The sequence below is a fragment of the Pteronotus mesoamericanus genome, unplaced genomic scaffold (assembly GCF_021234165.1).
Source record: "Pteronotus mesoamericanus isolate MK-2021 breed Mesoamerican mustached bat unplaced genomic scaffold, CSHL_Meso_final contig_214, whole genome shotgun sequence".
Taxonomy (NCBI): domain Eukaryota; kingdom Metazoa; phylum Chordata; class Mammalia; order Chiroptera; family Mormoopidae; genus Pteronotus; species Pteronotus mesoamericanus.
In genome coordinates this window covers 2003295-2030616 of record NW_026555089.1, presented here as the reverse complement: position 1 = coordinate 2030616, position 27322 = coordinate 2003295, and the positions used below count along the sequence as shown (strand labels likewise).

General features: G+C 59.9%; 1 protein-coding gene across 6 annotated transcripts in view; it reads left to right on the top strand.

Moving 5' to 3' along the window:
* The window catches only part of PPFIA1 (PTPRF interacting protein alpha 1), a 76461-nt gene extending 55007 nt beyond the window's left edge, over positions 1 to 21454 (top strand). For 2 of the 6 annotated variants that reach the window (XM_054570761.1, XM_054570757.1), the window contains 14 exons: positions 284 to 435; positions 1268 to 1440; positions 1798 to 1891; positions 7430 to 7511; positions 7614 to 7814; positions 9207 to 9269; positions 9702 to 9728; positions 14521 to 14696; positions 14793 to 14890; positions 16313 to 16488; positions 17104 to 17172; positions 17984 to 18149; positions 20417 to 20486; positions 21304 to 21414. In XM_054570761.1, the coding sequence (XP_054426736.1) occupies positions 284 to 435; positions 1268 to 1440; positions 1798 to 1891; positions 7430 to 7511; positions 7614 to 7814; positions 9207 to 9269; positions 9702 to 9728; positions 14521 to 14696; positions 14793 to 14890; positions 16313 to 16488; positions 17104 to 17172; positions 17984 to 18149; positions 20417 to 20475 (1536 nt within the window). In that variant the 3' untranslated portion in view covers positions 20476 to 20486; positions 21304 to 21414. Of the gene's footprint in view, positions 1 to 283; positions 436 to 1267; positions 1441 to 1797; positions 1892 to 7429; positions 7512 to 7613; positions 7815 to 9206; positions 9270 to 9701; positions 9729 to 14520; positions 14697 to 14792; positions 14891 to 16312; positions 16489 to 17103; positions 17173 to 17983; positions 18150 to 20416; positions 20487 to 21303 lie in introns of all 6 variants that reach the window. The other 4 variants (XM_054570759.1, XM_054570762.1, XM_054570758.1 and 1 more) reach the window with 3 other exon arrangements.
* The last annotated feature ends 5868 nt before the right edge of the window (positions 21455 to 27322 follow it).

Sequence of the window (27322 nt, the reverse complement as noted above, 5' to 3'; positions counted from 1 at the left end):
CGTGTGGTGGCTGTGCCTGTGTGTCCTAGGACTGGCGGGTGGGCCCGCAGGCTGCGTGCACGCAGGGAGGAGCGGCTCCATGCGGTGCTGAGCGTGCTCCGGGGCCCCGCGTCTCACAGACAGGCCGCCCCCTAAATCCGCACAGGCCTGGTGTGCAGCTTTCGTAGCCGGCCGCAAGCGGAGCTGGGGGCAAGTGTGTGATGATGATTTACAGCTGTGAGGTTATTTATTTATTTTTTCTGGTCTGTTGTAAACTAACTAGATGCTTGTCTCTACTCGTCAGTTGCCAGCTTCCCAAGAAGAGGTACGAGATGACAAGACAACGATAAAATGTGAAACGTCCCCCCCTCCCTCCCCGAGGTCCCTCCGCCTGGATAGGCTGCACAAAGGCGCCCTGCACACGGTCAGCCATGAGGACATCAGGGACATCAGGAAGTAAGGAGCGGCGCGCGTGCCACTCCCGTGGGGAAGTGTGCTTGTTCGCATTTTCAGCGTTAAGATGTTGTATTAATCTTTTCTTGGGGAAAAAAGTCAGAACAATGACTTTAAAGCAGCGAGTTCAGATGTGTGGACAGAGGGGACGTTCCTGGGGTGCTGGTGGGCCGCTGGGAGCTGCGAGGCGTGGGCTGCAGCCTGTCTGGGCCGAGGGTGTGGGAGGCCTGGAGCTCGGTGGGGTCGGCTGTATCGGGACCTCGTGTCCCCAGACCCTGCGGGTGGGCCGTTCAGAGAGCTCGCTTTCTATTCTTGCTGGAGCCCTTGCCCAGCACATGGAGTGTCCCTGACAGCCCCTCCCAGTGGGCAGCTGGCGGCTCTCAGGCGCCCCTGTGCCGTCCACGCTGCAGTGACACCCTGTCGGGTGGCCCCGGGGGATCCTGCTCTGCACCAGGCAGTCGTCCGAGGGGGCAGCCCCTGCCTTGGTCACCCTTGCCCTCGGTTCACAGCCGGGGGGCACAGGCACACTCGAGAGGGCATGGGAGCGGGGAGAGCGATGGCTGTGCTGTCACTCGCTGAGAGGGGCCTGGGGCGGGGCGGTCCAGCCTTCCTCGGAAGGAGACTCCTCCCTCAGGACCTCAGCCTCTGTCCTGGGTCGGTGGGAGCCTGTGTTTCCTGTGCGTGTGCGTTTTGTGAAAAAGATGTCATAGCAGAGACTGAAATGCTTGTTGTGAAGTTTGAGAGTGGGTGTTAAAACTGTGGTGACGTCTGATTCATGGGAATGGAGCCTCTTGTGATAAGGGCACTCGTTAAAGGCTGCTTTCTGTCCCCGAAGCTCGACAGGCTCACAGGATGGCCCGGTGAGCAACCCCAGCAGCAGTAACAGCAGCCAGGACTCGCTCCACAAAGCCCCCAAGAAGAAGGGCATCAAGTCCTCCATCGGCCGCTTGTTTGGCAAGAAGGAAAAGGCGCGCCCTGGGCACACCAGCAAGGACGCGCTGGGACAAGGTCAGTGTCCCCGCAGAGGGCCCGTTGTCAGGGCGCCGGGTCTGCCGTCCCGCCTGTCCTGCACGTGCCCTGCCGCGCCAGCTGGTGTCCTCCAGGGGCGCAGGCCTGGGAGCCGCCTGGCCTCTCCGTGCGTCCGCAGGAGCCCGAGAGCCGCGGGAACGCTCCTTTGCCCACAGTAACCGCCTCTTGTGACATGAGGGGTTTAGGTCCCTGAGCACCTTCCTGTCGGCAGAAGCAGCCTGCAGAGTGTTGCAGACACTGCGGCCTCCCTGCAGACACGGTCCCCTGTCAGATAAGTTGCCTGACGTGGCTGTATTGATGATCTCTCACTGTCACGACTGCTCTGCTTCCTCGTAGCTGGCATTTCAGAGACAGAAAACTCATCTCAGGATGGCTTGGGACTCAGCAAATTGGGAGGACAGGCTGAGAAAAATCGCAAACTTCAGAAAAAGTAAGCTTTTTATTATGTGTCCAGCTCACCGAGTAGTCTTTGGTTGCGCTCATTTTTACCTAGTGTTCATTGATTAAGTGCACCCTCCAGCGATGTGTACAGAGTACCTTCTGAAAGGTTCACCTAAAGCTGTTATCAGACCGTGCCTTTGGAGGGCCCAGAGCACGTATGGAACTTTATAAGGACCCCCGCGTGGATTCCCAGTCCACCTTGGAGAGCTGTCCAGCGGGGGTGTCGTTGGTTCAGGGCCTCGGCCGCAGGCCATCTGCCCCTGGGTCTGCCCGCACAGGTTGGCCCTGGGGCCGCAGGGGCGTCCGGACAGTGACTACAGGCCTCGTGTTGCTTCTGAGTGTCAGCCACACGTGCACATCTGTGTTGCTGTGCGCGGGGCGCCTGGCACGATGCCGACACGCCAGGGATCGCACCTACCCGCGCGGGCCTTCTGCCCACAGGGACCTGCTGGCCAGTGCGCAGGACTGCCCGTTCCTGCTGGTTGCGCGGCAGGATGTGGACTGTGCACCCTGTTATCTCCTTCAGTAGGTTCCATTTCCTCAACTCTTAGCCTCCCCGTTTCATATTCGTTTGTTAACTTTAATTCTGAACTGGTTCTGAAAATGAGCCACAGCAGTGGGGCAGCATTCTGCCAAGGAGCCGGGGCCTAGGCCGCGAGGTCCCGGACCAGGGCCTGTGGGGGCAGGGCTGCGGGGCCCCGGGCGCGGGGTGTGGGCGGCTGGATCCTGGCCAGACCCAGAGGAGGGCGGGGAGCTGGGTGGGCTGAGACCGCTGTCCGGCGAGGGGCCCCTGCGGTCACCCTGAACCCGCTTCAGCAACGCGAGAGGCCGTCTGTGGCCTGAGAGGTGAGCGCCGCCTTGAGAGTGGGCGGAGCTCCGACAGAGCGCGGCCCAGAGGGTGTGAGACGGGCCCGGGTGCGCTCGGTGAGATCAGGGAGCTCGGGGCCTCCAGGCGCTGGCCCAGTGCCGCCCTGAGCCTTGGGACCCTGTCCGCCCAGGACTTGCCAGTTGGCTTTTCTCTTGTGAAACCTGCCTCGTTTTAAGTCCCTGCCAGCAGTCCTGGTGAGGACCCGACTGGCACCGCCTATGAGACCTCAGGTGAAGTGCTGCTGTCAGAGTCCGTGCGCACGCGGGGGGGCGGGGCGCGCTGCGGGTGGACATGCGTGCGTGGAAACCGCTGCGCAGCAGGGGCTGGTTAGGAGGCCCTGCCGTGAACTGCCTGGGGAGGCTGGACGCTGATTCAGTCCGCTGCCCCTTGGCCCTGAGCCTCAGGCCAGGCCGCTGCCCTGGAGCCGCGCCGTGAAGTGTCCCTCTGAGGCGGTGCCCGCCCCTTGCTTCCCCGGAGGTCGCGGTCCGGGGGCAGGGCCCCACCAGGAGGAAGTGGGCCAGAGCGTCTCTCTCCGTGTTCTGCATTCGTTGTGTGGTTCTCGGGTGGTCTGCATGACGACCGGATGGTGTGAGGACAGTTCCCACTGAGGCACTGGCCCCGGCACAGGGTCACCCTCGCTCCCGGGCCTGCGCCTGCGGGCACGTGGCCGTGGTGGGTGGGTTTGTCAGGGGCCCTGCCGTCCCGTTGGCAGCGCTGGCTCTGAACTGCTGACTCGGTTGTCGGAGCTGTAGCCAACTTGTCCAAGGGCGGGGTTGTTCTCTGAGCGCTGGTTGTGCACAGCAGTTTCTAGAACGTGCTAGGGTGTTAGGAAAATTTCAAAGTGTGAAGACTCTTCATCTGACTAGTGTGGGTAATTTTAGTTTTATCAGTTAACCAGAGATAAAATTGAGTTTGGGAAAAATCCTTTCATCTATAAATGTAAAAAAGGAGTTTGCATTATTCAGAAAAAGAACGGTCATGGCCTTACAGATGTAAGAATCAAAGTAGACTTTTTAGAAATAGCCTCACTGAGCCCTGATTTAGCTCCAAGGTGCACCTGTGCAGCCAGTGCACTCGCTGCGGGAGAACTGGCGAGACTCCCGAGGTGGGGGGCGTGCAGCCGCGCCTGGGGCTCGAAGTGCGTGGGAGCCCGTGGGGGCAGCCCGGGCTGACGTGAGGCACCCCTGGTGTCCCCCCCACTCGACTGGTGCCCGGCCTTGCAAGCGCAGCTGCCCGGGGACCCTGTGCCCCCTGCCCCCGCCCCGTTGTCCAGGTGGGATGGGGCGCCGGCAGGGCAAGCTCGTCTGCTTTGCCGAGCTGGGCGTGTGCCCTGAGTGCCGCGGCAGGGCTCTCAGCCACAGTGGCTCCGGACCGGCTTCCCCGAGCCCTGCGCCCTGGCCTGCCCCGCGCGCGCCCTCCTGAAGGGGGACTGCGGCCTGTGCTGGCGCAGCTGAGCCCGGAGTGCGGTCCCAGGGCCACTGGCGAGCGCTGACCCCCGCGACAGGCGGTGGGGCCTGCCACCGGGCGCTGCCCCGTCTTGGCGTGGGGCTGGCCAAGGCTCACACAAGCTTCTTGGTGTGAACGGCCACTTGACCCTTACGCTGACGTCCCCATGAAACACACGTCCTTATTCAGATGTCATGACCCTCCTCTCACCTGTGGGCCTGTTTGCAGACACCTTCTTCCTCCGAGTCCAGTTTTCAGAGAGCGTGTGCACCGGTTGACTGTTGGAGCAGGCCCTTACCAGTCCCCCCTGGGTCCAGACTCGGCCCCTGAGGGACCAGCTCAGCGGTCCTGGCGCCCACCCGTCCTGCTCCATGAGGAGGCAGCCCCTCTGGAAGCTGAGGCCACAGGGGGCCGGAATGGGGCAGCAGCAGCAGGTGGCGCGTTCCCTCACAGGGGAGGATGTGGGGACGACGCAGGGGCGTGCGCCTCCTCTGCAGGAAGTGGGCTCGAAGCTCGGGTTCCTCGGGTCAGAGTCCAGCTGAGAAGCACCTGGGCGTCTGGAGTCCGGCACCTCCATCTGCGCCCGAGTTTAGGCCTCGGAGCTGGCAGCCAGGCGGGCTCCTGTTCTCTGCGACACGGACCCCTAAGGAGTGCTCGTCCCCCCAGTGTGCTGCTGAGGGTTCCAGTCGGCCGTAGTCGGCTCCGAGGTTGTAGAAGGCAGGGGAATGGGCGGGACTGGCGACCTTCGGAAGGGGACCGGGCGCCGGGGAGTCGGCAGGTTGTGCGTAGCCCCATGGTTGACGCCTGTCACAGGCCGAGGAGACCGGTGTCTGCGTCGGCCGCTCTCAGGGGCAAGCGGAAGAGACGCAGTTCCTGGACGAGGCGAGAAGGGGGCGTGTGTGATGACAGGTCCCAGCAGGGCAGGACCGGAGCGGTCTCCAGGCGCGCTGCCCTGCCCTGCCCTGCCCTGCCCTCCCCTCCCAGGGCACCGGGGCCTGGGAGCAGTCGCCCCCGGAGAGGAAGGGGCAGCAGCCCCGGGCCGGGTCCAGGTTGGCTCTTGGAGACAGTGGACTGGCCCGATGGGGAGAGGTCAGGAAGCCAACAGAAAGCGGGCCAGCCACCCAGCAGGGGTCCCCTAGCGTCCCACCCCCAGGTCCTCAGCGCAGGGTCATCAGGACCCCAGGCCTCAGCCTCAAGACCCAGAAGGACATTTGAACCAGAAAAGGCTTTTAATGAACGGGAACAACCGTTGCGGGTAAAGTCAGAGTGGCGTACACCGGTCTCCACTCACGGAATCAAAGGATGATTTTTAGCCCTGTAGTTCTGTTCACAGGGAGGAAGCTCCCTTATGTTAAAAAGTGAAGTCTCTGTAAAAGTGCGGGGGGTTCAGCTGCCAGTGAGTGCATCTCAGAGCCCATGGGCTCTGGAAGCTGCCGGCCAGGCCGGCTGGTGGGGCTCTGCGCCTGGGGTGCCACCAGGTGCAGGCCCTCCCTGCTGCGTCTGTTGCGGGGTTTTGTTGCCTCTGCGGCCCCAGGGTTTGCACGGTGTTGCCAGAAGGTACAGCCACTGTCTCAGAGGAGGGTCTGCCCTCAGGACACAGAAGGCCGTGCTTCACCCAGCGCAGTGACCTCCACCCCACCCAGCCGGGCCCCGTCCCCCGAGTCCAGCCTGCACCGTCCCGGGCCCAGAAGAGCAGCGCAGAGCTGGGGGTGGGGTCTGTTTCTGTTCTTCGTGGGAGGAGCCTTGCTTGTTTTAATTGAAAAAGGCCTTTTTAAAAATACACTACTTGGCCTCTTAAGACATTGTTAGGTTTTCTGGGATAATTATTTCTAGGGACTTACAACACGTATTATTTGCAGGAAGCCTGAGGTTGGCTTAAACATTTCTTTGAAGTCTTATGTGAAATACTCTTGAGCTTTAATCGTACACGGCCTTCACGGTCTTGGGAAGAGTCTAACGCTCTTCACTACGTTGCGGATCAGATATGTGTCTTTAAAAGCAAATGATTCAGTGCTGTGTTCTTCAGAACTTACTGCAGGAGAGCGACCGACTGAGAGACCTCGGAATTTTAAAGTGACGCGGGGCCGTCCCAGCGCTCAGGGTCAGCGGGCTGCTCCCCCTCAGCCCCGCCCGCTCTCCTGGGCTTTTCACGCCACAGACGGAGCAGTGTCTTCGGTGCCTAGCACAAGGGGACATCAGCGTCACAGAGCTGCTTGTTATCTCCTCCACGACTGCGTCGTCTCTTCAGCCGCTGCTGTGGCACAGCAGAAGCGGGCCACGGGGCGCTGCGGGCGCCTGGGGTTCTGTGTGCTGGCCGTCCCCTGCCGGGCCTGTGTGCCGGGTCGCCGGTGCCGCACCCGCGCCGCTGATGGGCTCCAGCGCCGTTCAGGGGGCGGCAGTTCTTTCCTCCTTGAAAGACAGTGAAGATGCCATAACAGGAAATTTGGAAGAACCTGGTGTTTCTTTTTAATTGTTTCTGAATTTATTGGGGTGACATCAGTTAATAAAACTATGTGGGTTTCCGGTGTACAGTTCTGTGGCACCACATCCGTGTATTGCACGGTCGGTGCTCGAGTCAGGCCTCCTTCCCGGACAGGATGGTTTCTAAAGATGCAGATGTGGTCAGCACACGGTCTGCGGACCTTAGACCAGGCCTGCAGGGGTCCCAGGGCATCTTAGGCCCCGCCTGCCCTGGGTCACAGAGGGGAGATGTTGGGATGTAGGTTTTCCTGAAGCACAAGACAACTCAGTGTCACAATTTTGCGAACATTTGTTAGCTAAATAACTAAATAGGACAGAAACAGCCCAAACACAGCCCGTCACCTGCTTGCTGCGTTGGCCCCTCGCCCGTGACAGCGGTCTGCCTTGTTCTTTGAGTTGTTAAAGCTGGACGTCTGGGAAGCCGTCCCGGAGGCAGTCCCCTTGTCAGGCAGGTGCTGTTTCCTCTCGGGGCCGCGTCTCCTGCCCCCTTGCTCAGCCAGAGCTGGTCAGCTCTCCCGTGGGCACCTGCCTCGAGGTCGTGGCAGTTGGCCCCGGTCCGTCTTCCAGGCCGGCGTGGTTTGTAGCAGCGGGTGGGCGGCGTGGAAGGGGAAAGGAAGGGATGAGCGGTGCGCTCCTACGCGGGGGAGAGGGTGGGAAGAGAACCCTCTGTCGGCGTGTTTACGTGTGCGCACAGTGGGGACACTTTCATCTCGAGTGTCGTCTTGTTCGCAGGCATGAGCTGCTCGAGGAAGCCCGGAGACAAGGCTTGCCGTTCGCACAGTGGGATGGGCCGACTGTCGTCGTCTGGCTGGAGGTACCCCTTCTGCCCTTCTGGGGCTGAGTGTGTGGTGTGTGTGAGCGTGTGGCCCGGGCCACCCTCCGAGCCTAACGCGGCCTTGGCGCCTCCTGTCCCCAGCTCTGGGTGGGGATGCCGGCCTGGTACGTGGCCGCGTGCCGGGCCAACGTGAAGAGCGGGGCCATCATGTCCGCCCTGTCGGACACGGAGATCCAGCGCGAGATCGGCATCAGCAACCCACTGCACCGGCTGAAGCTGCGGCTGGCCATCCAGGAGATCATGTCGCTGACCAGCCCGTCGGCCCCGCCCACCTCCCGGACGGTACGTGCCTGCACGCCTTCCAGGAAGCGCTGCCCGTTTCTGCTGCTCCTCCGGGTTCTTTCAATACGTCCAGGGTCCCATTTAAAAATTCCGCCTTCAGAGACGTGACAACTTTTAATTTGTGACAATTAAGTGGTGAAAAGATACTTTATCAAATGCTTTCACAGCAGTAAGCCTGGCTCCAGCGGCACTGTGACACGGAGGAGCTTTTGAAAATGTAGAAAAGCAATGATCACTTTCAGGTAGAAGTTTATGGAAAGTGAAGGGAAAGAGCCTCGATCCCAGCTGCATTGTAACTAGTGTTTTTCTCTGCGGACTGGTCTGGCCTGTCGGCCGGCCCTTCCCGCTGGGGGCTGGGCTTCTGAGAGCGCAGGTGGAGGCAGTTCACACACGGACAGGTGTGGGGCGACCACGAAAGTCCTTAACGAGGGTCCTCCTGGCTGGGACAATGGAAAATTAACCTGACAAGCATGAGGTTAGCTGGGAGCTAAGTGCGGGCTTCTCCTGTTGGCTCCGGGCCCCCCCTCCCTCTGCCTATAGTCTGCGTGGGAGGCAGGACTTGGCCGAGAACCCCGGGGCCTCGCCGACAGACCTGTCTGCCGGGCAGGCCGGCCCGACTTGGACCCCCGCTGCTCTGTACTCAGGCTCAGGGTGGTCCTGTCCGCTTCACCTGTTTGTGGGGAAAGGCCAGGGGTGAGGGACAGCAGCCCTGTGTCCTTCCTGCTGCCCGGGCAGCGCTCTTCCCGGGGGCTGCTGTCACGGGTCCTCACCTGGCCCCTGTGCCCGGCTTTGGTGTGGTGGCCTCCCCAGAGACGAGGGTGCGGGGCGGGGGCGGTTCCCGATGCCGGTCCGCAGCACCCTGGTGCAGCACCGTCCTAGCGAAGAGCAACGCAGAGCGGCACAGCTCGCCTCAGGCCCCCGCGCAGCCGTCCCTGCCTCTCTACCCCCCCGGGTGAGGCCGTCCGGGCCAAGGGCCCTTCTGCTGGGCTCCCGCGGAGGGTCGTCTTCCCGTCCCCAAGTCGGCCTTCGTCCTGGGCCCTTGAGCGCTCTGCGGGCTCAGACTGTATGAAGCACACGGAGTCGGTAGTCACAGTTCTCAGAAGCGCGAAACGTCGCCCCCTCCGTCTGTTCACGTGCCTCAGCAGGTGCGCAGGGCAGGCACACTAGAGGTCGTGGGCTCGTCTCCTCGTACCGCTCACAGCACCGCGCTCAGCGGGGGCTGCCCGTAGGGGGCGAGCCGGGGCTCACGTGCCCGTCTCTGCGTGGGCCTCTGGCGTGGCGGTGGCCTCCGTCGGCTCCTTTCAAGTGCCTGAGGCTTACGTGTCTGCCGCCTCTCTTCTTTGTCACTGCTTCCCTTGCCCTGGATGTGCTTGGTCACGGGGGTCCCCCTAGACCACAGGAAATGTCTGGCTAACGCACGAGGAGATGGAGACGCTCACAGCCACGCCGCAAACGGTCAGTCCCGCCAGCGCGTCTCTGAGGGGTGTCCCCACTCAGGCGCGCCGGACGTGGCACCTCCCGTTGGTTGTCACAGACGAGCATGTCCCTTAGGCATTAGCGCAACGGGTGCAGTGGCGTTTGTGTTTGCTCCCTCGGGGGGTTTTCTCAGGGACTGGGGGAGTCGGCGGGCCGGCTGCACGCAGAGCAGGCGGGATGCTTTCTCCCCGAGGAGGGAGCTTGCAGAGCCCCCACGCGAGGGCCTGCCCCCGGCTCTCCCCTCCGCGGCCGCTGTGTGGGGTGCCTGCGTGTGCATGTGGGGCCGGGGCTGTGCATGCGCTATGCATGAGGCGCGGGCGCCTCGGAGCTGCTGCCCGGCGCGGCCTGTTCGCGACCCCGCTCACCAGCACTAACGGTTGTGTTCTTTTGCATCCTAACCACGTAACCCAGGAGGATGAGGAGGGAAGCTGGGCTCAGGTTGGAGACTTTCTATAATCTATTCTTCACTATATGTACAGCAACAAAAAGAATTGGAGTATGACAACTTGTAATTTACTTTCCTTGACATTTTTAACGTCTTAATTTATTCAGGGTATCGTCAGGGCATTGAGGGCACCAGCCAGGGCAGGGCGCAGGGTCCAGGGGTACTGAGGGTGCGTCTCATGGACAACTTTGACCACGTCTCAGCACTGCTCGTGGGACCGTGGCGATTCACGCCCACGATCGTCGCTTGCTGGTGTCACGTGCAGCCCGGTCTCCTGCACGAGTCCGCGGCTACGGCTGCTCCTGAGGTGGCGTCTCTCAGTCCTGGCTGGGCCGGGTTAGTTGGCAGGCCTGCTGCCGCCCTAAAACGGCATCCTGACACGTTCCCCACGCGAGCAGGTCCGGAGGCTCACCTCGGCGTCTGCGGCGGTGCCTTGTAAGCGCCATCCTAACGCCGCGTGAGCGCAAAGCCCCCTCCCAGGGCCAGTCTCAGGAACCGAGCCTCTCCCACCGGCTGGGCTCCTGGGGGTCCAGCCACCAGCCCCTCGGCTCCGGAGAGCCTTGTCCCTGCTGTTGTGCGGCCGAAACCGTGGCTGCCCACCTCGGCCCGCAGCGCTGCATGCGACGGTGGCCGCGAGCTGGGGACGGGTGGTTTTCCCGGAGGCTCTCGTTAAAGGCGTCAGGGACAGGTCTTGAATTAATTGCGTATCTGAAGAAGCAATAACTTTATTTTAGAATTCTCCGGTTCACAAGTTGACGGTTGAAACACCTGTCTCCCTCTCGCTGTACCCTTACAGTAAAGCCAGCTCCCAACAAGAGAGACACGGAGATGGGACTCTCTGAGCCCCCGCAATCCTCCCCTAGTTCACGTGCTGCTGCCCCAGATGAAGGTCCCCGTTCACCCCTCACCCCAGTGAGGTGCCCCCTGCAGGGCCAGCCGTGGCCGTCAGCAAATCAGAAAGGGTGCACTCCTGCTCTCGAAGGTACCGGCGTGTTTCGCCCTAGGAAGCAGGGCGCTGTCTCCCTTCCATGTGAAGCTCCCTGCGTCAGCAGCACGGAGACTGAAGGGAAGAGGCTGAACCCCTGCTCCTCGTAACGGACACCTGAGGCAGGGCGTGCCGAACCTGTCAGGCCGGCGTGGCCCACAGTCGGCCTTGGGCACGAGTGGAGCCACTCGGCTTCCAGACCAGAGGAAGGGGAAGGGGCCTGCTGGTGCCTGTGACACCGCCGGGTGCGGCTGCCCTTCCTGTGTGGCCCCCGACGGCTGGCGTTGGAGCCCGGGCGCGTCTGGGACGCGCTTGGCCCTGGGGGAGGGGCGCGGCGAGGCATGGGCAGAGCCGCCAGCGCGTTGGTCAGTGGGCACGTCGGCATGTATCCGTGAGACCGCTGCTTGCCAGAAGCGCAGCCGTGGACGGGGCAGCCGTGGCCCCTGCCGGCATCCCCCAGTCAGCAGAGGTCAGCGGGCTGCATCGAGCTGTGGCCGCCGCCCGTGGGTCTGCCGTGAGAGAGCCCGGGAGCGAGCACTGCCCGGGAGCCTGGGCCGCAGCCCCGGGGACCCGGCACTGACCACGCAGCAGCGTGCGTAGAGGAGGGAGTGAGTAGACGCACAGGAGGAGGGGTCCACTTCCGTGGAGTTTTCTATTTAGAAGTGTCGCTGCATGTTGTGCCCGCTTAAGAGTGCACAGCGCATTTAAGAAAACAATGCCAGCGACTCATGCTCTGAGTGTCCAGCCTGCAGCGTGAGTGAGGCCTGAGGCTGAAGAGCCTGGGGCCGTGACGGTGTCCGAAACCGCTCCGTGCGTCTCCCGGTCATGGGTGTTGAGAGCACATGGGGGGTTTTCCTCTTAGAATCTGAGCGTTCTTGTTGGAGTGTGAGTCATTCCTTCCAGCTTGGTTGGTTTACATAACGGGACAAGAGGCCACATTTGCGAGACGGGGCGTGGCGGGAGGCAGAGTTCTGTTTGCACGGATCCCTGACGGCCGGAGCTCCTGGGGGTGCGGCCGGTCTCTCGGGCTGAAGGACGTCACTCCGTCTCTGACGTGTGTGCTCATACACATCACGTGCTTTTTGCTACTTCATTGTACGAAGCTTGCACGTATGCTGTTCGATTTATCCCTAAGGCATGCATGGTTTTTGATGATATTGTTATTTTTGTTTTTGGTTATTTTTAAAGGTTCAGTTTTCAGTTCACGTGAGTATTTGGAAATGCAGTTCATCTCTGGGCACTGACCTGGTGTCCAGCGGCCTGCCTGAGCGTGGCTCAGCGGGTCTGAGACTGTGCCATCCTCCTGCTCAGCGTTCTTCGCTGGTCAAAGGCCGCCCGGGCCCCTGCCTCTGCTCCTGCTCTCGGGGGAGCGTTTGGGCTTCCCCGTCAGGGCGTCAGGGTGGTGGCGCGGTGTCTGGGGAGATGCCCCCCCTCGGACGGAGGCGGTCTCTCCCGCTCCGAGAAGGCCGAGCCCGCCGTAAAGGAGGGGTTTCGTCAAGGCCCCCGCCTCATCCTCTGAGATGATGCGTGGTTTTTCCTTCCAGTCCATTCATAGAGTGAATTTCATTGATTTTCAAATGTTGAGTCAACTGTTAAGTTCCTGAGAGAAACTCCACTTGTATCTTACTGTTTCAACGTTTCACTTATTTGATTCGCTTCTGTTTTGCAAGGAATTTGGCATCTGCATCTGTGAGGGATATCGGTCTGTAGTTTTCTGTAGCACATTTGTCTGGTTCTGATTTCAGGGCAGTGCTGGCCTCAGAGAATGAACTAGGCATTTCTTCTTCACGCTCTCGCATTGCCGCGTGTCGCCATGTGTGATGTGTATCCACGTTCTGTGCGCATTATACATGGGATTCTTATACCCATGGCGTGGAAATGTTACACCCATGTAGAATGCACACTTAATTTTCCCTCAAAAATTAGGGCAAAAAAAGTGTGCGTTATATGCCGTGAAATACTGTACTGTTCAGAACTAACATTTTCTTGTGAATGTTTGGTAGGGTTCCCAGTGAAGCCCTTCAGGGTCGTGATTTTGTCTGTGAAAAGGTTCGTAGCTACAAATTCGCCTTCTAATCGATGCAGGTCATGAGCATCTCCCCGCGTGGCTCCTAGAGCGTCTTTCTGGAAACTTGCCGCTTCCCCTCAGCTGTTTTGAGTTGTTCGTGGTTTTCCCTCGTAACCCTTTCAGGGCCTGTGGGGTCTGCGCCAGCGTCCCCTTTCTTTTTAAATTGGTTTTAGAGGGAGAGGAAGGAAGAGAGGGACATGTCGGCTTGTTCCCCTCCACTCATTCTCGCACTCGACGGTCATTCTCGTCTTGCCCTGACTGGGGATCGGACCTGCGACCTTGGCGTGTTGGGCTGTCACTCTGACCCGCTGGGTGGCTCGGCCAGGGCCCTGGTCCGTCCTTAGCATCGGCGCCGTGTCGCCTCTTTTTCTCTGGGGTTCTCTGGTGAGGGGCTAGACGGTTTTATGGGATGGTTACGAAGAACCAGGTTTTAGTTTCACTTTCAGTTATTTTTCTGGTGTCTGTTTCATTGGTTTCTGCTTTTATTTCCTTCCTTCTGCTTACTGTGGATTTCATTTACTTTTTTCCAAGTTTTTTAAGGTAGAATCTTAGGTTATTGATTTGGGACCTTTTTTCATTTATAGTGTGAGTATCTAGTACTATAACCTTTCCTCAAGGCACTGCTTTGGCTGTGTCTTGCAATTTTTAAATATATTTTCACTTACTCAATTCAGTACATTTTCTCATTTCCCTTTGGATTTCTTCTTTGACCGTTGGGCTATTAGAAGCATGCTAATTTCCAAATATTTAAGAGTCTTCCAGATCCCTTTTTATTACTGATTTCTAATTTTTTTGAAGTCAGAGAACATAATTTGTATGATTTTATTCTCTGTTTACAGAGACTTGTCTGTCTTGGAGAGAGACCCGTCTGCACTTGCAGTTGTGGGACGTCCTATAAAATGCCCACCAGGCTGGGGCGGGGGCACTGTGGGCCCCCACGTCCTTCCTGGGGCCGGGGGGCTTCCTGCTGGGCGTTGGTCTGCTCCTCTTTTCAGTCCATCAGTTCTTGCTCTTGTCTCTTCTTTTAAAGCTTTTTTTTTAAAGACTATTTTCAGAGAGAGGGGAAGGGATAAAGGAAGAGAGGGAGAGAAACATCCATGTGTGGTGGCCTCTCGTGCGCCCCCCTGGGGGCCCGGCCCGCAGCCGGGCTGTGCCCTGACTGGGAAGCCAACAGGCGACGCTTCGGTTCGCAGGCCGGCACTCAAGCCACTGAGCCACGCCAGCCAGGGCTCTTCTTTTAAAACTTTCAGTTAATTTTTAAACTGATCTTGAAATTAACGGATCAGTTTTATTGCGAAAATTTAGAAAACAAAATGTTAATAAAATTAAAACCAGCTGGGTATATATTTAATGAGCAGAGTTGAATGGACCCTTCAGACTTGTTCATGAGTCGTGGTCGCTCTCTGGCCTTAGCTCTTACGCGTGAGCACTGCTCCAGGGAGGTCGTGCGCAGTCAGGGTTTCGTTACGGGTCGGTGGGTGAGTTAAATTTAGGAGCACAACTGAGTCATAGATTTTTAATATGATTCCTGTTGTATAAAATTCTACTAACAAATTCACAAAGTAGTTAACTGGAGAGCAAATTACTCTGGAATGATAAAGAAGAATGTTGTCCTTGAGTTAGCGGAGCCTTCAGGACAGTGTCACAGGCCAGACGCCCGGTCTGAGATTGTTTACGCTGTCCTGTGACCCGGCCTTTTTCTGAGCTGACTGCGCTCCGTCATTGAAAGCAGACGCTCGCCTACGGGGACATGAACCACGAGTGGATCGGCAACGAGTGGCTGCCCAGCCTGGGGCTGCCCCAGTACCGCAGCTACTTCATGGAGTGCCTGGTGGACGCGCGCATGCTGGACCACCTGACCAAGAAGGACCTGCGCGGGCAGCTCAAGATGGTCGACAGCTTCCACAGGTGAGCCCCGCCGCGGCGCTCGCCCGTCGGCTGCGGCTTGGGCTGTCGCCTTGTCTAGTTTTTTAATACCTTTTTTTTTTTTTTTTTAATAAATAGAAACAGTTTCCAGTGCGGAATCATGTGCCTACGAAGGTTAAATTATGACCGGAAAGAACTGGAAAGAAAAAGAGAAGAAAGCCAGAATGAAATAAAAGGCTAGTACATTATGTCTAATTGATTTAGCATCTCTCTACTTCCCAGTGGATCAGCAGCCTCCACGACTTCCTGTGTGAAACACAATCAGGAACGGCTCTAAGTGGCGGGGTGGCGTCATTCGGGGGGCGGGGGCCTTTCAAGTTCTCAGGGCAGCCAGAGCACCGGAGCCTGGGGCCTCCTGTGCGCCCCGGGGTGCGCCTGCTGTGCCGACACAGGCGCCGGGTCGCTCAGAGGCGCTGTCAGAGCTGCAGAGCAGGGTGGGCGTGAGCCCACCCTTCTCCCTCCCTCAACTGAGGGGTGAGCACCGCTGCCGCGTGGACCAAGGACTGAAGCGCAGAACCGAGCGGGGGCCCTGCTCCCGGGGCCGAGGGAGCCGTGGAGCAAGCCCGCCAGCCGGGGGGCGGGGGGAGCGGGAGGGGCGGGAATTCGGAGGCGTTTCTGAGGGGAGCTGGGGTGCCCCTCCGATCCCGGGCTACTTGATTTCATCCTCATCAAAGCCCTGTAAGGGCTGCCCTGTCCCCGGCTCTTCCTGAGAAAGAAACGGAGCACGAGAGTGTGTCTGAGGGGGCTCCCTCCCGTGGTGTGGGAGGGACAGTCGGGTCAGGTGTGCGTTCCCGTGAGCCCCGCGCGCAGCCAGGAGCCGGTGTTCACACTCGGGGGCGGGGGTGCCCTCTATCCAGAAAGGGCTTTAGGAAGACGCCTGGGTGACTGGGTCTCCTTTATTCTGTCTGCCTGTTTCAAATGTTTTTACAGTTGACAGAAGCGGTTTTTTAAAGTAATGGGTGATCATCTCTGCGTTTTAGAGGTATTTTTATTGAGTTTAATAGTTTGTTGTTTTGTTTAACATAAGGCCATCCCTTCAAATTTCCAGAATGCGGGACAATATCTCTAAGTTGCTCTTTTTTTAAAATGAGACGAGAATATACTCTGGTTTCTCTTCAGATCGTATAAGTTTTTTCGCGTTTTACTAAAATGAAATGAGAAAAAAAGCGTCACGACCGCAGGTGAGAGGCTTACGCTGCGCCGAGTGTGGCGCGCAGGCGGAGGGACACCCTTCCAGGGTCCTGTGTGCAAGTGGACGGGCTCCGGCAGGCGTCTGGGCCCTCATCTGTTTGGTCGGTTGCCGATCCCGGCGCCTCCGCGTCTCCTGCCCTCTGGATGGCGCGTGCCCGCGGGAGCCGCCCTCGGGCCCCCGACGAGCGAGCGCTGGGGCGGCGGCCCGTGAGCCTGGGCGGGCCAAGGCGTCGCGTCTCGGGGAGCAGGTGGCTGTCGTCCCTCCACAGCGTCTCGGGTGCTCCTGACACTTATTGGCGGCCAGGGTCTGAAGGGTCCGCATCCGTGCGGGAGCCCTTGTCCTGTGCTCCGGGGCACATGGTGAGGACAGCCCCGAGGTCACTGGTATCGCCCCTTTGTCCCCACAGACGTGCTGGTGTGGAGCAACGACCGCGTGATCCGCTGGGTCCTGTCCATCGGTCTGAAGGAGTACGCCAACAACCTCCTGGAGAGCGGGGTGCACGGCGCGCTCATGGCCTTGGACGAGACCTTCGATTTCAGCGTGCTGGCCCTGCTGCTGCAGATCCCCACGCAGAACACCCAGGTACGCCCCCCCGGGCCCCCAACCGAGGCAGCCTGCGCGGCGTTGGAACGGCGACGGAGCAGAACAAGCCTTCAGACGGCCCGCCCCCTCCGTCCACACCTCACGTGGGATGGGACGGTTCAGATCAGCAAGACTGGCCCCTTCGTTCTGTCTGTCCGCGTGCTTCCCCGTGTCTGTCGCAAGCCTGAGAGCCCTCTGGCGAGCAGGGCAGCGGGCGCTTGGCACGTGACATGCGCGCCCGCGCCGCGTAGGCCCCGCTCTCGCAGGGGCAGGAGCCTTTAGTGCTTGTTTCTGTGCGTGGCCGCTCTTGTTCCTTTGGACGCGTGGGCTTATTTCAGAATCGGGAGACGCTTTGTTCGGCAGAAGATCTGAGTCCCCTGCCCATCAGCCCCCCACCCGCCCCCCGGCCCAGCACCGCAGCAGGCCTTTGAGTGGTTTCCAAGGGACCGTGGGCACCCCTCCCCGGAAGCCCACCCGGGGCTCCGCCTTCAAACCCCGGCTCAGAGCACTCAAGGCTTTTTAAAAGGTTTTAAAAGCCCTTGTTGAAAGCCAGGTGTGGTAAGTGGGCGCCCTTCAGGTTAGCGTGAAGGCCGGTGCTGCTCGTTGTGATTTCAGGCCCGTGCTGTCCTGGAGAGGGAGTTCAACAACCTTTTGGCCCTGGGGACCGACAGGCGGTTCAGCGAGGTACGTGTCCGGCCTGAGGCCGTTTGCGCTCGCCCTCAGCGTCCGTCACGGCGTCCTTGTGCGAGCCTTCGAGTTAGGCAGGGTGTCCCTCCCAGGTGGGTGATGGTTTTGCTTTTCAAGTTAAAACTTTGTTCTTAAAATTTTATGAGCAGATGAGCTATTAAGAAACTATTTTCAGTAAGACATATTTGTTTCTGTTTTTCTAATTTTGGCTAACTTTTGATGCCCCTCAAGAATGCTTTTCATGACACATTGGCTATGGCCGGAGAGTAGAGTCCTTGTCTCTCAGGTGCACGTTGGGGACAACTGGCCATCCTGTCCCAGGTCCAGAGCCGGTCCTTCAGGAAAATGTTTCAGAAGTGCGTTTAAGAACACATACAAAATGTTAATTTCTTCTCAAAAAAACTCCGACTCATTTAGGGCCGCACTTCTATCCTCTTCTTCATTGGATCTTAAAACTTGGGTTTATTGTTGCACTGGCTGGCTCTGTCCCAGCACAGGGCAGAAGGGCTTGCAGCTGGACAGCTCCTGTTAAGACAAGTAAACACGTTACCTCACACACACGGAGGTGGCTCTTGCCAGACAAGAGGTGAGACGTGGACCGAGAGGAGGAGGGGCCCCCGCTGGCCGGGACCCCCTGATGCCGCCCCGAGTGCCGCCCCGGGGCCGGGGGTCACAGGGGCGTCCAGACGGGGGTGCGGACGTGCCTGAAGACAGCCGTGAGCTCCGCCGTCGTCGTAAAGGGCTGGTAACCCAGCTGCACGTTTTTGTCCTTGATCGTGCATTTGATTTCTGTCCTCCAATCGACCAGGACGACGACAAAAGCTTCAGGAGAGCCCCTTCCTGGAGAAAAAAGTTTAGACCAAAGGACGTCCGAGGCTTGGCGGCTGGCTCAGCAGAGACGCTCCCTGCCAACTTCCGGGTCCCCTCCTCCCTGTCCTCGCCCTCCATGCAGCCAAAGAAGGCGCAGCTGGACGGTACGTGGGCCGCGGGCGCCGGCGCGCGGGGTGTGACCGCGAGTGGCCTGTGTGGCACGGTGTGAGGCGTCTGAGTGCTGCGCATGCCCGGGGTAAATGCTTTGAAATTAGTCCTAACATCTGTTCGTAGGAGTCTGGGAATGATAGGGTTTTCTTTTTTAAGTTCTTGTCCAGTGGAACATTCATGTTCTCCCAGCTGATGCAGCCGCTATGCGTGTCCTCCGCGTGCAGGGTGGCCTCCACCCTTGGAAAGACAGGCGTGTGGTGGCCGTGGGCGTGGGCATGGGCGTGGCGGCTCCCCGCCCTCCCCCGGGATGGCGGCCGAGCCCACGCAGGCAGCACAGCGTGCCCCCCGGGAGCTATGCCTTTGCTCCCCGCTCCGTCCCTGCTACGGCCCGTTCCTGCCACTCCATGTCACGATGAGTACAGAGGCGAGCCGGGGGGTCGTCTCTGGTGGCAGCGGGCCTGTGGCTGTGCTTCAGGGACACCGCTGGTGGTGAGCTGGCTGTGGCTGACCTGCAGGCCCCTCGGCTCCGGCCGCCCCCCTCGATGGCCAGCACGGCCCGGCTCTGCCACTTCGGGGACGATGGTGAGAGGAGCCGTCCCGGCAGGCGTCCGGCCTGTCTCAGCCTCTGCGGTCGCGTCCCCATCACGAGGGACTCCGCTCTCATTGCTGGCGTAGGGGCTGGGCTCCGGGACAGTCAAAAGTGGCCCTGCTGTGGTTTTTGCCAGCAGTTGGGGGCTGGCCTCGCTCGCCCGTGTGAAGCTCGGAGCAGCGTGTGTGTCGGGGGCCCCGCAGTGCCGGGCGCCTGCGGGGGGTGGGGGCCCGGCTCGCGGGGCAGCGGAGCCGCCTCAGAGCTGCGGCTCCTGGCAGGAGTCACTGGGCGGGCAGCTGGTAGCTTTTTTACGAAGGAGTATTTTTCTTTCAAGGAAAATACTTGGTATTTTTCAATACCAAATAGCAGGTAATATTTATCAGTTTCGTCTGTCATGTAGTCTTCTGCTTATCAAATAGCGTGAGTGCTTTCTTATTTTCTCATAGCTTCATTTCCATTTTCCTCATTACAACTCCTGTTTTCTTGTTTACTGTTAACAGCAATATTGAGATTAGAGTTTAGAGAGATTAAAAATATTTTTAGAGGCCTGGCCAGGGTGGTTCCGCCAGCCGACGCGTCGTCCCACAGCCGAAAGTCCGCAGGTTCAGTCCTGGTCACAGCACACGCCTGGACCGTGGGTCCCCTCCCCCGTCTGGGCGCCTGCAGGGGCCAGCCCGTCGGCGCTTCTCTTCCATCTGTGTCTCTCTCTCCCCCCTCCCCACTGCCCTTCTCTCTTTCTCTCTCAAAACAGTGAAAAAAAGTATTCTCTGGTAAAGAAAAATGTGTATGTATTTCTAGGAAAGGTATAGGGAGTGTATCACGTGGGAGATGACTTCCCACCCCGTGTGATAACCCAGGGGCACTGCTGGCGAAGCGACGGTTTTCTCGCTTTCGGGGCGAGGGAGCGTCCGGCGGGCGGCTGCCGCTCTCCGGCCCCTTCGCGCGGGCAGCCCCGTGACGCTGGCCCGTCCTCGTCCGCGGCAGGAGGGGCGAGGCATGTCCCGGTGTAAACGGCGGGCACGCGTGTAGCTGGGAACAGCGAGTGCCGGCTGTGCGTGTTCTCCCTCCGACTCACGAGGAGCAGCTGGGGCTCCTCCGTGGGGCCGCGCAGCGTGCGGCTCGGCCACCCAGCGGCGCACTGCACACGCCACTCCCCAGGGCCACGGGGCTGGCCTTCAGCCCGGGACACACCGTCGTCCTCTGGCCTCGCCCCCGGCGCCCCCGGCTGCCTGTGGGGGTGCCTTCGCCCTCTGACCTCGCTCACAGCGCTGCTGGGTCCGCACCGCCACGTGCGTGGAGGGCGTGTGCGAGCCTCAGAGGGCAGTCGGCCGCTCAGCTCCTCCAGGCAGTGGCAGGAGAAGCGCAGTTCCCACAACAAGTAGTTGTCATGTGCACAGAAGCCCACGGTGACGTTTCTATATCATTGGACGCCGCGTGGCTCTTTTGGAATTAACTTGCGTGGCTCCTGGGGCTGTTGGGGAGGTGAAGAGCCACGTAGGGACCCTGTGCTTGGTGACACCTGGGCGCCTGTCTCGGGCTTGCCTGGTGCCACTCAGAGGTGCCCCGGAGCCTCCGCAGACGCTGTTGTAGGAGCGTGTGTCCGGGCCTCGCGTGGTGGCCGCACTAACCGCATGCTGTGTTTGCACGCTCCCTCCCGCGGGTGTCCAGCAGGCAGTGTGTCGGGGACGCAGAGGTTGGACTCGGCGACAGTCAGGACGTACTCCTGCTGAGACCCCTGCGGGTGAGTAGAGGGCAGCGTCGGCCCGCAGCCTGCGCGGGGCTCCTCCGCGAGCGTCCAGGCAGTGCTGTGGGCTGCTGTGAGTTCAGGGACCTAAAAAACGCAGACGCACGGGCTGCCGCGCACCCGTAAGGTGGTGTTGGTGTCACGTACTTCCAGCTGACCGCAGGGAGGCCAGCGGGTCTCGTTTCCGGAGGGGACAGAGGGCGCCCCCACTTCGTCTTTAAGCTGGAGTGCTGGCGCGCCTCCCGTGCCTGCTGATGCGCGCTGTGGGGGGTGGGGGGGGGCGGGAGAGCAGGCACAGCGGAGGAGCCCCGGGCTCGGCTCTCCGCAGAGCCCTGGGCGCCGGTCCCTGGCATTTTGACATGTGGGAGGGTGCCGGCTTAGTCCCCGAGCCTTGGTGCTGGCTGGCTTTGCATGGATGCAGTTCTTGAATGAGACAAGCCACTTGCCTTGGTGCTGCCGTCACTGAGATGAGTTCCTGGGGGCCCCTCGGGGGTGGGTGGGCCCAGGCCCAAGCCCAGCCACGCCTGCCGTCCGGTGAGCTGGAGGGGGACTGCTCTGCCCTGCTGTCCTGTGTCAGCTGGAACAGTTGATTGGACTTGTCATCTTTTTTTAAATTGGTGACTTTGAGACATGAGCCAAAATGTAGTCAGTCAAGGGACACACAGCCCTCGCTGCTGTGTGTGGGCTCAGAGAGCGACCGGACCGGGGAGGCAGCGGTGGCCGGCGGGGCGGGGCCGGGCCGGGACGGGGGCGCTGGCGGACAGCCCTGCCCCCGCTGCCGGTCTCACGGGGCCCCTCTCTGCTTGTGTTCCAGTGTACCCGCACTACTTCTACAGGTGACGCGGCGGCGGCGCGGGCCCTGCCGGGCGGTGTCTGGGCCTCATGGATCTGCACCCTCTTCATACTGGGGATATGGACCCTGAGATATTTTATTACAGAGTTTTTAATTAGTGAAAAATTCATGACTACCGTAAAGAAAATATTTTAGAATTTAATGTTTCTTATATTTATGTAAACTTATTCCTTCATTTATATAGTTACTTACTTTTTCATGTATATCCAGGCTATAAATATCCTTTTAAATTGATTCATGTTCTTATGTCTAATTTTAGTCTTTCAAATGAATGTACTGTAATGCTTGTATGTATAAATCCTATGAACAAATATAGGGCTTTTGTAAATTATGCATTTATTGTAATTATCATTGTTTAATTTTTTAATAATAAACCACGACCGAGAAAAGGATTTTACTGCGTTTGTAAAACTGCCCTGACCCAGTGCATCATCCTTTGGAATGTAACCTCGCTGCACAACAATCATTCGAAATACGCAGCCCTGACGTCCAGCAGTTACGGGTGTCCGTTAACAGCTGACCTCCCTGTGCTTTTCCGGCAAGGGGCGCTCCACCCGGTGACGCGAGCACATCCGGCGTCGGCGACCGGCTTCTCCGGGGGCTGCGGAGGGTCCCCAGGGCACGAGGAGCAGCTCCAGGACCGGCGCGCCCCTCCGCGGCCGCGGCCCCGCGGCCTGGGGGAGTCGGGGGGGAGCCTGCAGTCCCGCTCTCCCCCGAGACCCCCGCATGAGGGCCCACCCCGGAGGGCCGCCCGGTCAGCGCAGAGGCCTCGGGGCACAGAGAGGACTCGCGAGATCCTGAGAATAATAAAGGCCTTACTTTTCTTACATCATCTTTTTACATTTGTTTGCAAACACGTCTAAAGGATGGACCCAGTCATATGTTTTTAGATTTTATGATGTAGCCATTTTGGACGGTCCGAGTGACCAGGTGGCACTTTTACTTTCTAAGCGGCGAGTGGAACAGCCTGCGGAGCGGCGTGCAGACCATGGCGCGTCCGTTCTCGCGCAGCCACGCGGGGACAGACAGGGACGCCTGTCTCCACACGTGCTTCCCGCTTCCGAGGGGCTTGTACAATTCGCCGTCACCTCTGTTTTTCTATTAATCTTCTGTGACCTTCCAGATTATGTAACAAAGTGTGTACAGTCTACTTTTGAACTCTTTTTATCACAGTGTTATTTATTGCTTTCTTTCAATAAAGTACTGAAGACTTTCCCACTGCCATGCCCGAGCGAGAGCCAGATGTCACTGCGCTGTGTGCGGCCTGCCCCCCACCCCCCCCCCGCCCACGCACAGAGGCCCTGTCCCCAGGAGGAAGTCCCACAGGGAGGGCAGCTGGTTGGATGAGAAAGCCGGAGGGTGGCAGGAGGGTCAGGCACACTGCCAAGAAGGCCAGGGGGCCCCCGCCCCCAGCTTGGGAGGCCCCGGCGTGGTCTCCTCAGTCCCAGGGGGAGCCAGGCCCTGGCAAACCAGGGGCTCACGCAGACCCCCGTCCGCAGATTGGTGGCCGAGAGCGGCCCTGGTGGGCTGAGCCAGAGAGACGGGGGTTGGGGGGCACATACGCTTCTCCACTTGCTCTTGCTGCTGTTGTGTGATCCCAGGGAGCACCGGAGCTGCGTGCCTCCCAACACGTGGCTCCTGGGAACCGGGGGCCTGCTGCTTGGAGCACAGAGCAGGTCCCCGAGTCACACGAGTGCAACGAGGGGGCGCGCAGGGAACGTGCCCCCCGGCCCACCCCCACGGCAGGGCTGGAAGCTGGCTCTGGGTGGGCTGCGGGCACTGGGGGTGGGGGATGGGGGGGCTGCTGATGCTTGAGCCCACGGGGTACCTCCCCCTACCGCACCTCTGGGTCCGGGGACGCACAAAGCCGGTGGCTGACGTTCCCCTCCTCCCAGGGCTGCGTTGGGTGGGCGCCGCGGTTTCCCTCTCCCATCTGTCCTCCCAGGGCTGCCGAGCTCCTCTTCCAAATGACACCGGTTTGCTTTAGGTGGTTGACCTACTCCGGCTCTTGCTTTACGTGGTTGACCTACTCCGGCTCGTTCCTGTCGGGCTCAGCCCTCGGAGCCGAGCGCTTTCCCCTCTGGCCCCTGTGCCTGCCCGGCTTCCGGCTTCCGTTTCCAGGCAGGGCCGCCTGACTGCCACCCCGCCCCCCACACACACACCGCCCCCGTTCTCGGGCCTAAGGGCGGGCGAGAGTGAAAGCCACGGACTGCTGCCTGGCCTCGTCGCCTGATGCTGGGCTTTGCCTGGCAAAGCCAGGCCGGCCTGGGGCGTCCCACAGCTTCCGGAAACAGACGCGTCAGCAAACACGTTGTCATTGTGTGGTTAATGTGCAGGTGCTTCCTTAAAACTTGATTTCGTGATTCTACTTATGTCTCTAAGAAAAAGTCTGCTGAGAAATAGCCGAGGACAGTATGATGTTCCGCAGTTTTGCTTGCTGGGGACCCTCAGCCGTCCCCTGTAGGACTGCTCATCTCTACCTGGTTTGCCGGGGGCAGGGCGGGAGGCCTTCTGCGCACGGACGCCCGCCACTGAAACCCTCGCTCAGCCGCCTCGGCCACGTGGTTGCTGCCCTGAAGTGTCTTGTCTCCAGTTTCCCAGCGTGTGCTTTCAGGTGATTTCGGGGCTTGGGTTCTGCTCTTTGGTTTTTGCTCTCCGAGTCCTGTCTCCGTCTAGGGGTGGGCCAGGCCCCCTGTGTCCCCTGTGTCCTTCGCAGGCAGGACGGCAACGCCCACCTGCGGTTTCGGCTGCGATTCTGGCGACCAGCGCGTCAGCTAGCGCGTCCCTGAGTACCTCCGACGCTTGTTTCCTTGGCGGAGCTCCTTGGTGAGGCTGAGCGGCTGGTGACTTTGCTATTTGTGTCCTTGACCCTGTGCACCTTTGCAAGGCCTGCTGTACCGTCACCAGGCAGGGTTGGTGCCCCGTGCCCCTCTCCCGCTGCCGACGGTGGCTGCGTCCCTCTGGTCTCTGCCTCTGTCTCCATGTGGCCTCTCCTCTGTGCATCCTGTCTTTTGTCTCTGACAAGAACACGTGTCATTGGCCCACCCAGGTGATCCAGGACGATCGCATCTCAACGTTCTGATTTACATCAGCCAAGAGCCCCTTTCCAAGTAAAGTCACATTCCTGGGTTCCACGGATTTGGGCGGAGACGTCTTTGTGGGGGCCGCCATTCAGGCCACTACACCGTCACATCCTTCTTCTGGAGATGCAAGGACAGGTAGACCAGGCAATGTCCCCGAGAGACCTACCCTTTCCTGGGACCAGGATGCCCAATGTCACGCAGAGGGTGCCGAGTCCAGAGCAGGGAGGCACCGGCAGTCCGTGCTGGGGTCTGGCACCAGGCGTGGCCCGGGCCCATCCGCGTGCCGCCACGGGGTGCGGCAGAGGGTGACCCAGAGGGAAGCGGGGGGCACTTCGAAGTGAAATGTCCCCTGGTGGGCCAGTGGGTTTGACTTTGGGGACAGTTCATCGTACGTCAGTGTGCAGAGCACCCGCTAGCTAACAGGGCGGGCGGCAGGCTGCTGGGCTAAGAGGCGATCTCACTGTCGCTTACTGAAGACCCAGAGCCTTGGAGGGCTGGGGAGACAGGTGGGACCGAAGGAGACACCAGCTCCGCCCCAGCGAGGCCGTGCCAGGAATGTCCCCTGGGCCCTGGAGGCCGCAGGGCAGCCGGGAGCCCTGGCTTTCGGGAGACCTGCGTCATCCCCATGGCTGAGTGCCTTGCTCCTGCGCAGTGGACCGAGTGTCTGCGATGAGCAGCCGGCGTCAGGGGCAGCAGGGCAAACCGCGCCCGGACGGGGGCCCTGCCCGAGTCCAGAGGTCTGGCGCCTCGTCTCCTGAAGCCGAGAGAACACGGTTCTTGACGCCCAACGAGGGACAGCTGGCAACCGTGGCTTCCCGGTTTAAAGCTCTCATCGTCCATGTCCTCGGGTGAAACACAATGGTCTCATTAATTGAAATAAAAGCAATTCAAGAAAATACTTTTAGTTAAAAGATAAAAATCAATGTCAATAAAATGTTTAAATGTTTTTAATTAAATAAAAGCAACATAACTGGAACTGCAGCCTGGCACGGCCAACAGGGCCGAAGAGTTCAGTCGCCGATCCCCCAACAGTGAGCAGATCTGCGCATCCCGGGACGTGGACCCCCGCGGCCTCCCCGCCTTCCCGGCCCCGAGGGGCGGCTTTCCCTGCTCCCTCTGCTTGCTTCCTGCCTGCTGTCGCCCGTGCCTGGGGGGCCTCTCCGTCCTCCCGGTCATCCATTTCAGCCACGGCCTGCTGCTTCCTCCGCGGCACACAAGAATTTGAGCATTGCTGCCCCCGACATCCGCCACCGACCTCCCGAAAGGGCGAAGTCAAAGTTGGCGGTCCAGTCCCTGCCCGCCGTTTCCACGGGGAGGCCGGGAGCGGTGTGTACTGATGAGCCCAGGGGGTCACTGTGACCGCCACAGAAAGGCCAGGCGCACGGGAAAGCTGTCACCGCGATTTACAGGGGAACGATGCCTCTTCTGGGATTCGCTTAGTCTTTTTTGTTTTTACCCTCACCCGAGGACATGCTGATTGACTTTAGAGAGAGGGAGAGAAACGTCCATGTGAGAGAAGCATCGATTGGTTGCCTCTTGCACGCACCCCAACTGGGAAACAAACCTGCAACCAGGCACGTGCCTTGACTGGGAATCGAACCCACGACCTTTCAGTTTACGGAACAACACTCCAACCAACTGAGCCACACTGGCCAGGGCTGGGACTTGCTTTCAAATAACTGGTCAGGATATAGATCCAACAAAACTGACCCTGTAGGTTGACAGCTTTTGAAGAATGATGGACGTGTGAGGCTTTGCCGCTCACTTGTGCGCTTGTGTGACGTTTTCTGTCGCAAACTTGAATAAGAGCCCCTCTGGGTCATAAACGGTCGGTCTTCAGACCCGGGAAGCACGGCTCTCTGCCCCCTTCTGGGATGGAATGCAGCCCGGCGCGGGCCTCCAGCCGCAGCCGCCCGCGGGGGCCATTCTGCGCCGCAGCTCGGCCCTCGCACACCCGGCGGTCCTGTCCGCGCCAGCGTTTCACGTGCTGCCACCTGTGTGGTCGGGGCATCTGTCCTGCCAGCCGCGGCTGCTGAGACTCGGCGCAGCGCCGCAAGCGGCAGGCTGCCCCGAGAGCCGCCAGCTCCTCGCTCCTCGGGGAGAGGGGAGCTCTACCCCCGCCCCTCGAGCCTGGGCTGGCCCAGGGACCTGGACCCAGTGAATACAGCTGCTGCGATGTTGGGGAGCTCCGACACCGTGACGCCCGCTCCTGGGCTTCGGGGGGCTTTGGCTCCAAGATCGACCACTCGTATAGGAAGCCCCACTGCCCTGAGACCGCCGTGCGGTCGGCGCGTGTTCTTGCCATCGGCTGTGGGTGCCGGACATGCAAGCGGAGGAGCCAGTTTGGACATTCCGGTCCCTGCAGACATGACAGGAGGGGAAGTGAAACGCTCGTTCAGCAGGCAGAACCCACCCGAGGCGCACAGCCCGGCCAGTCCCCCGGCCAGTCCCCCGGCCGTGGCCAAGCATCACGACACCCCAGCTCAGGCTCCGCCGGACGCGGAGCTGAGCCGCACCCTGTGCCCCGTCTGTCTTGCGGCCTCCGGCACAGCCAGCACGATGAAAGACCGGTGGCCTTCACTCCTGACTTCGGGAGCGGGTCATTACGCAGCGGTAGATAACCAGAACTCTTACTACGAGATGCATTTAGATTTTCTCTCCTGACTCCTGCCTCCCCTCCACCCAGCAAATTGATTTCACAATCCACTCAAAGATCACTGTTTGCTCTGGTTTCTTGTCTGTTGCTAGGTAAAAATCCACCCCAGGACTTACTGGTGAAAAACAACAATGGGTTATTGTTTCTCAGTGTGGTAAGTGAGCAGCCTGGGTAGTTCTTCTGCTGGTCTTGCTTGGAATCACTGGAGAGACGGCCTTCACCGGACGCTCCACTGGGGACG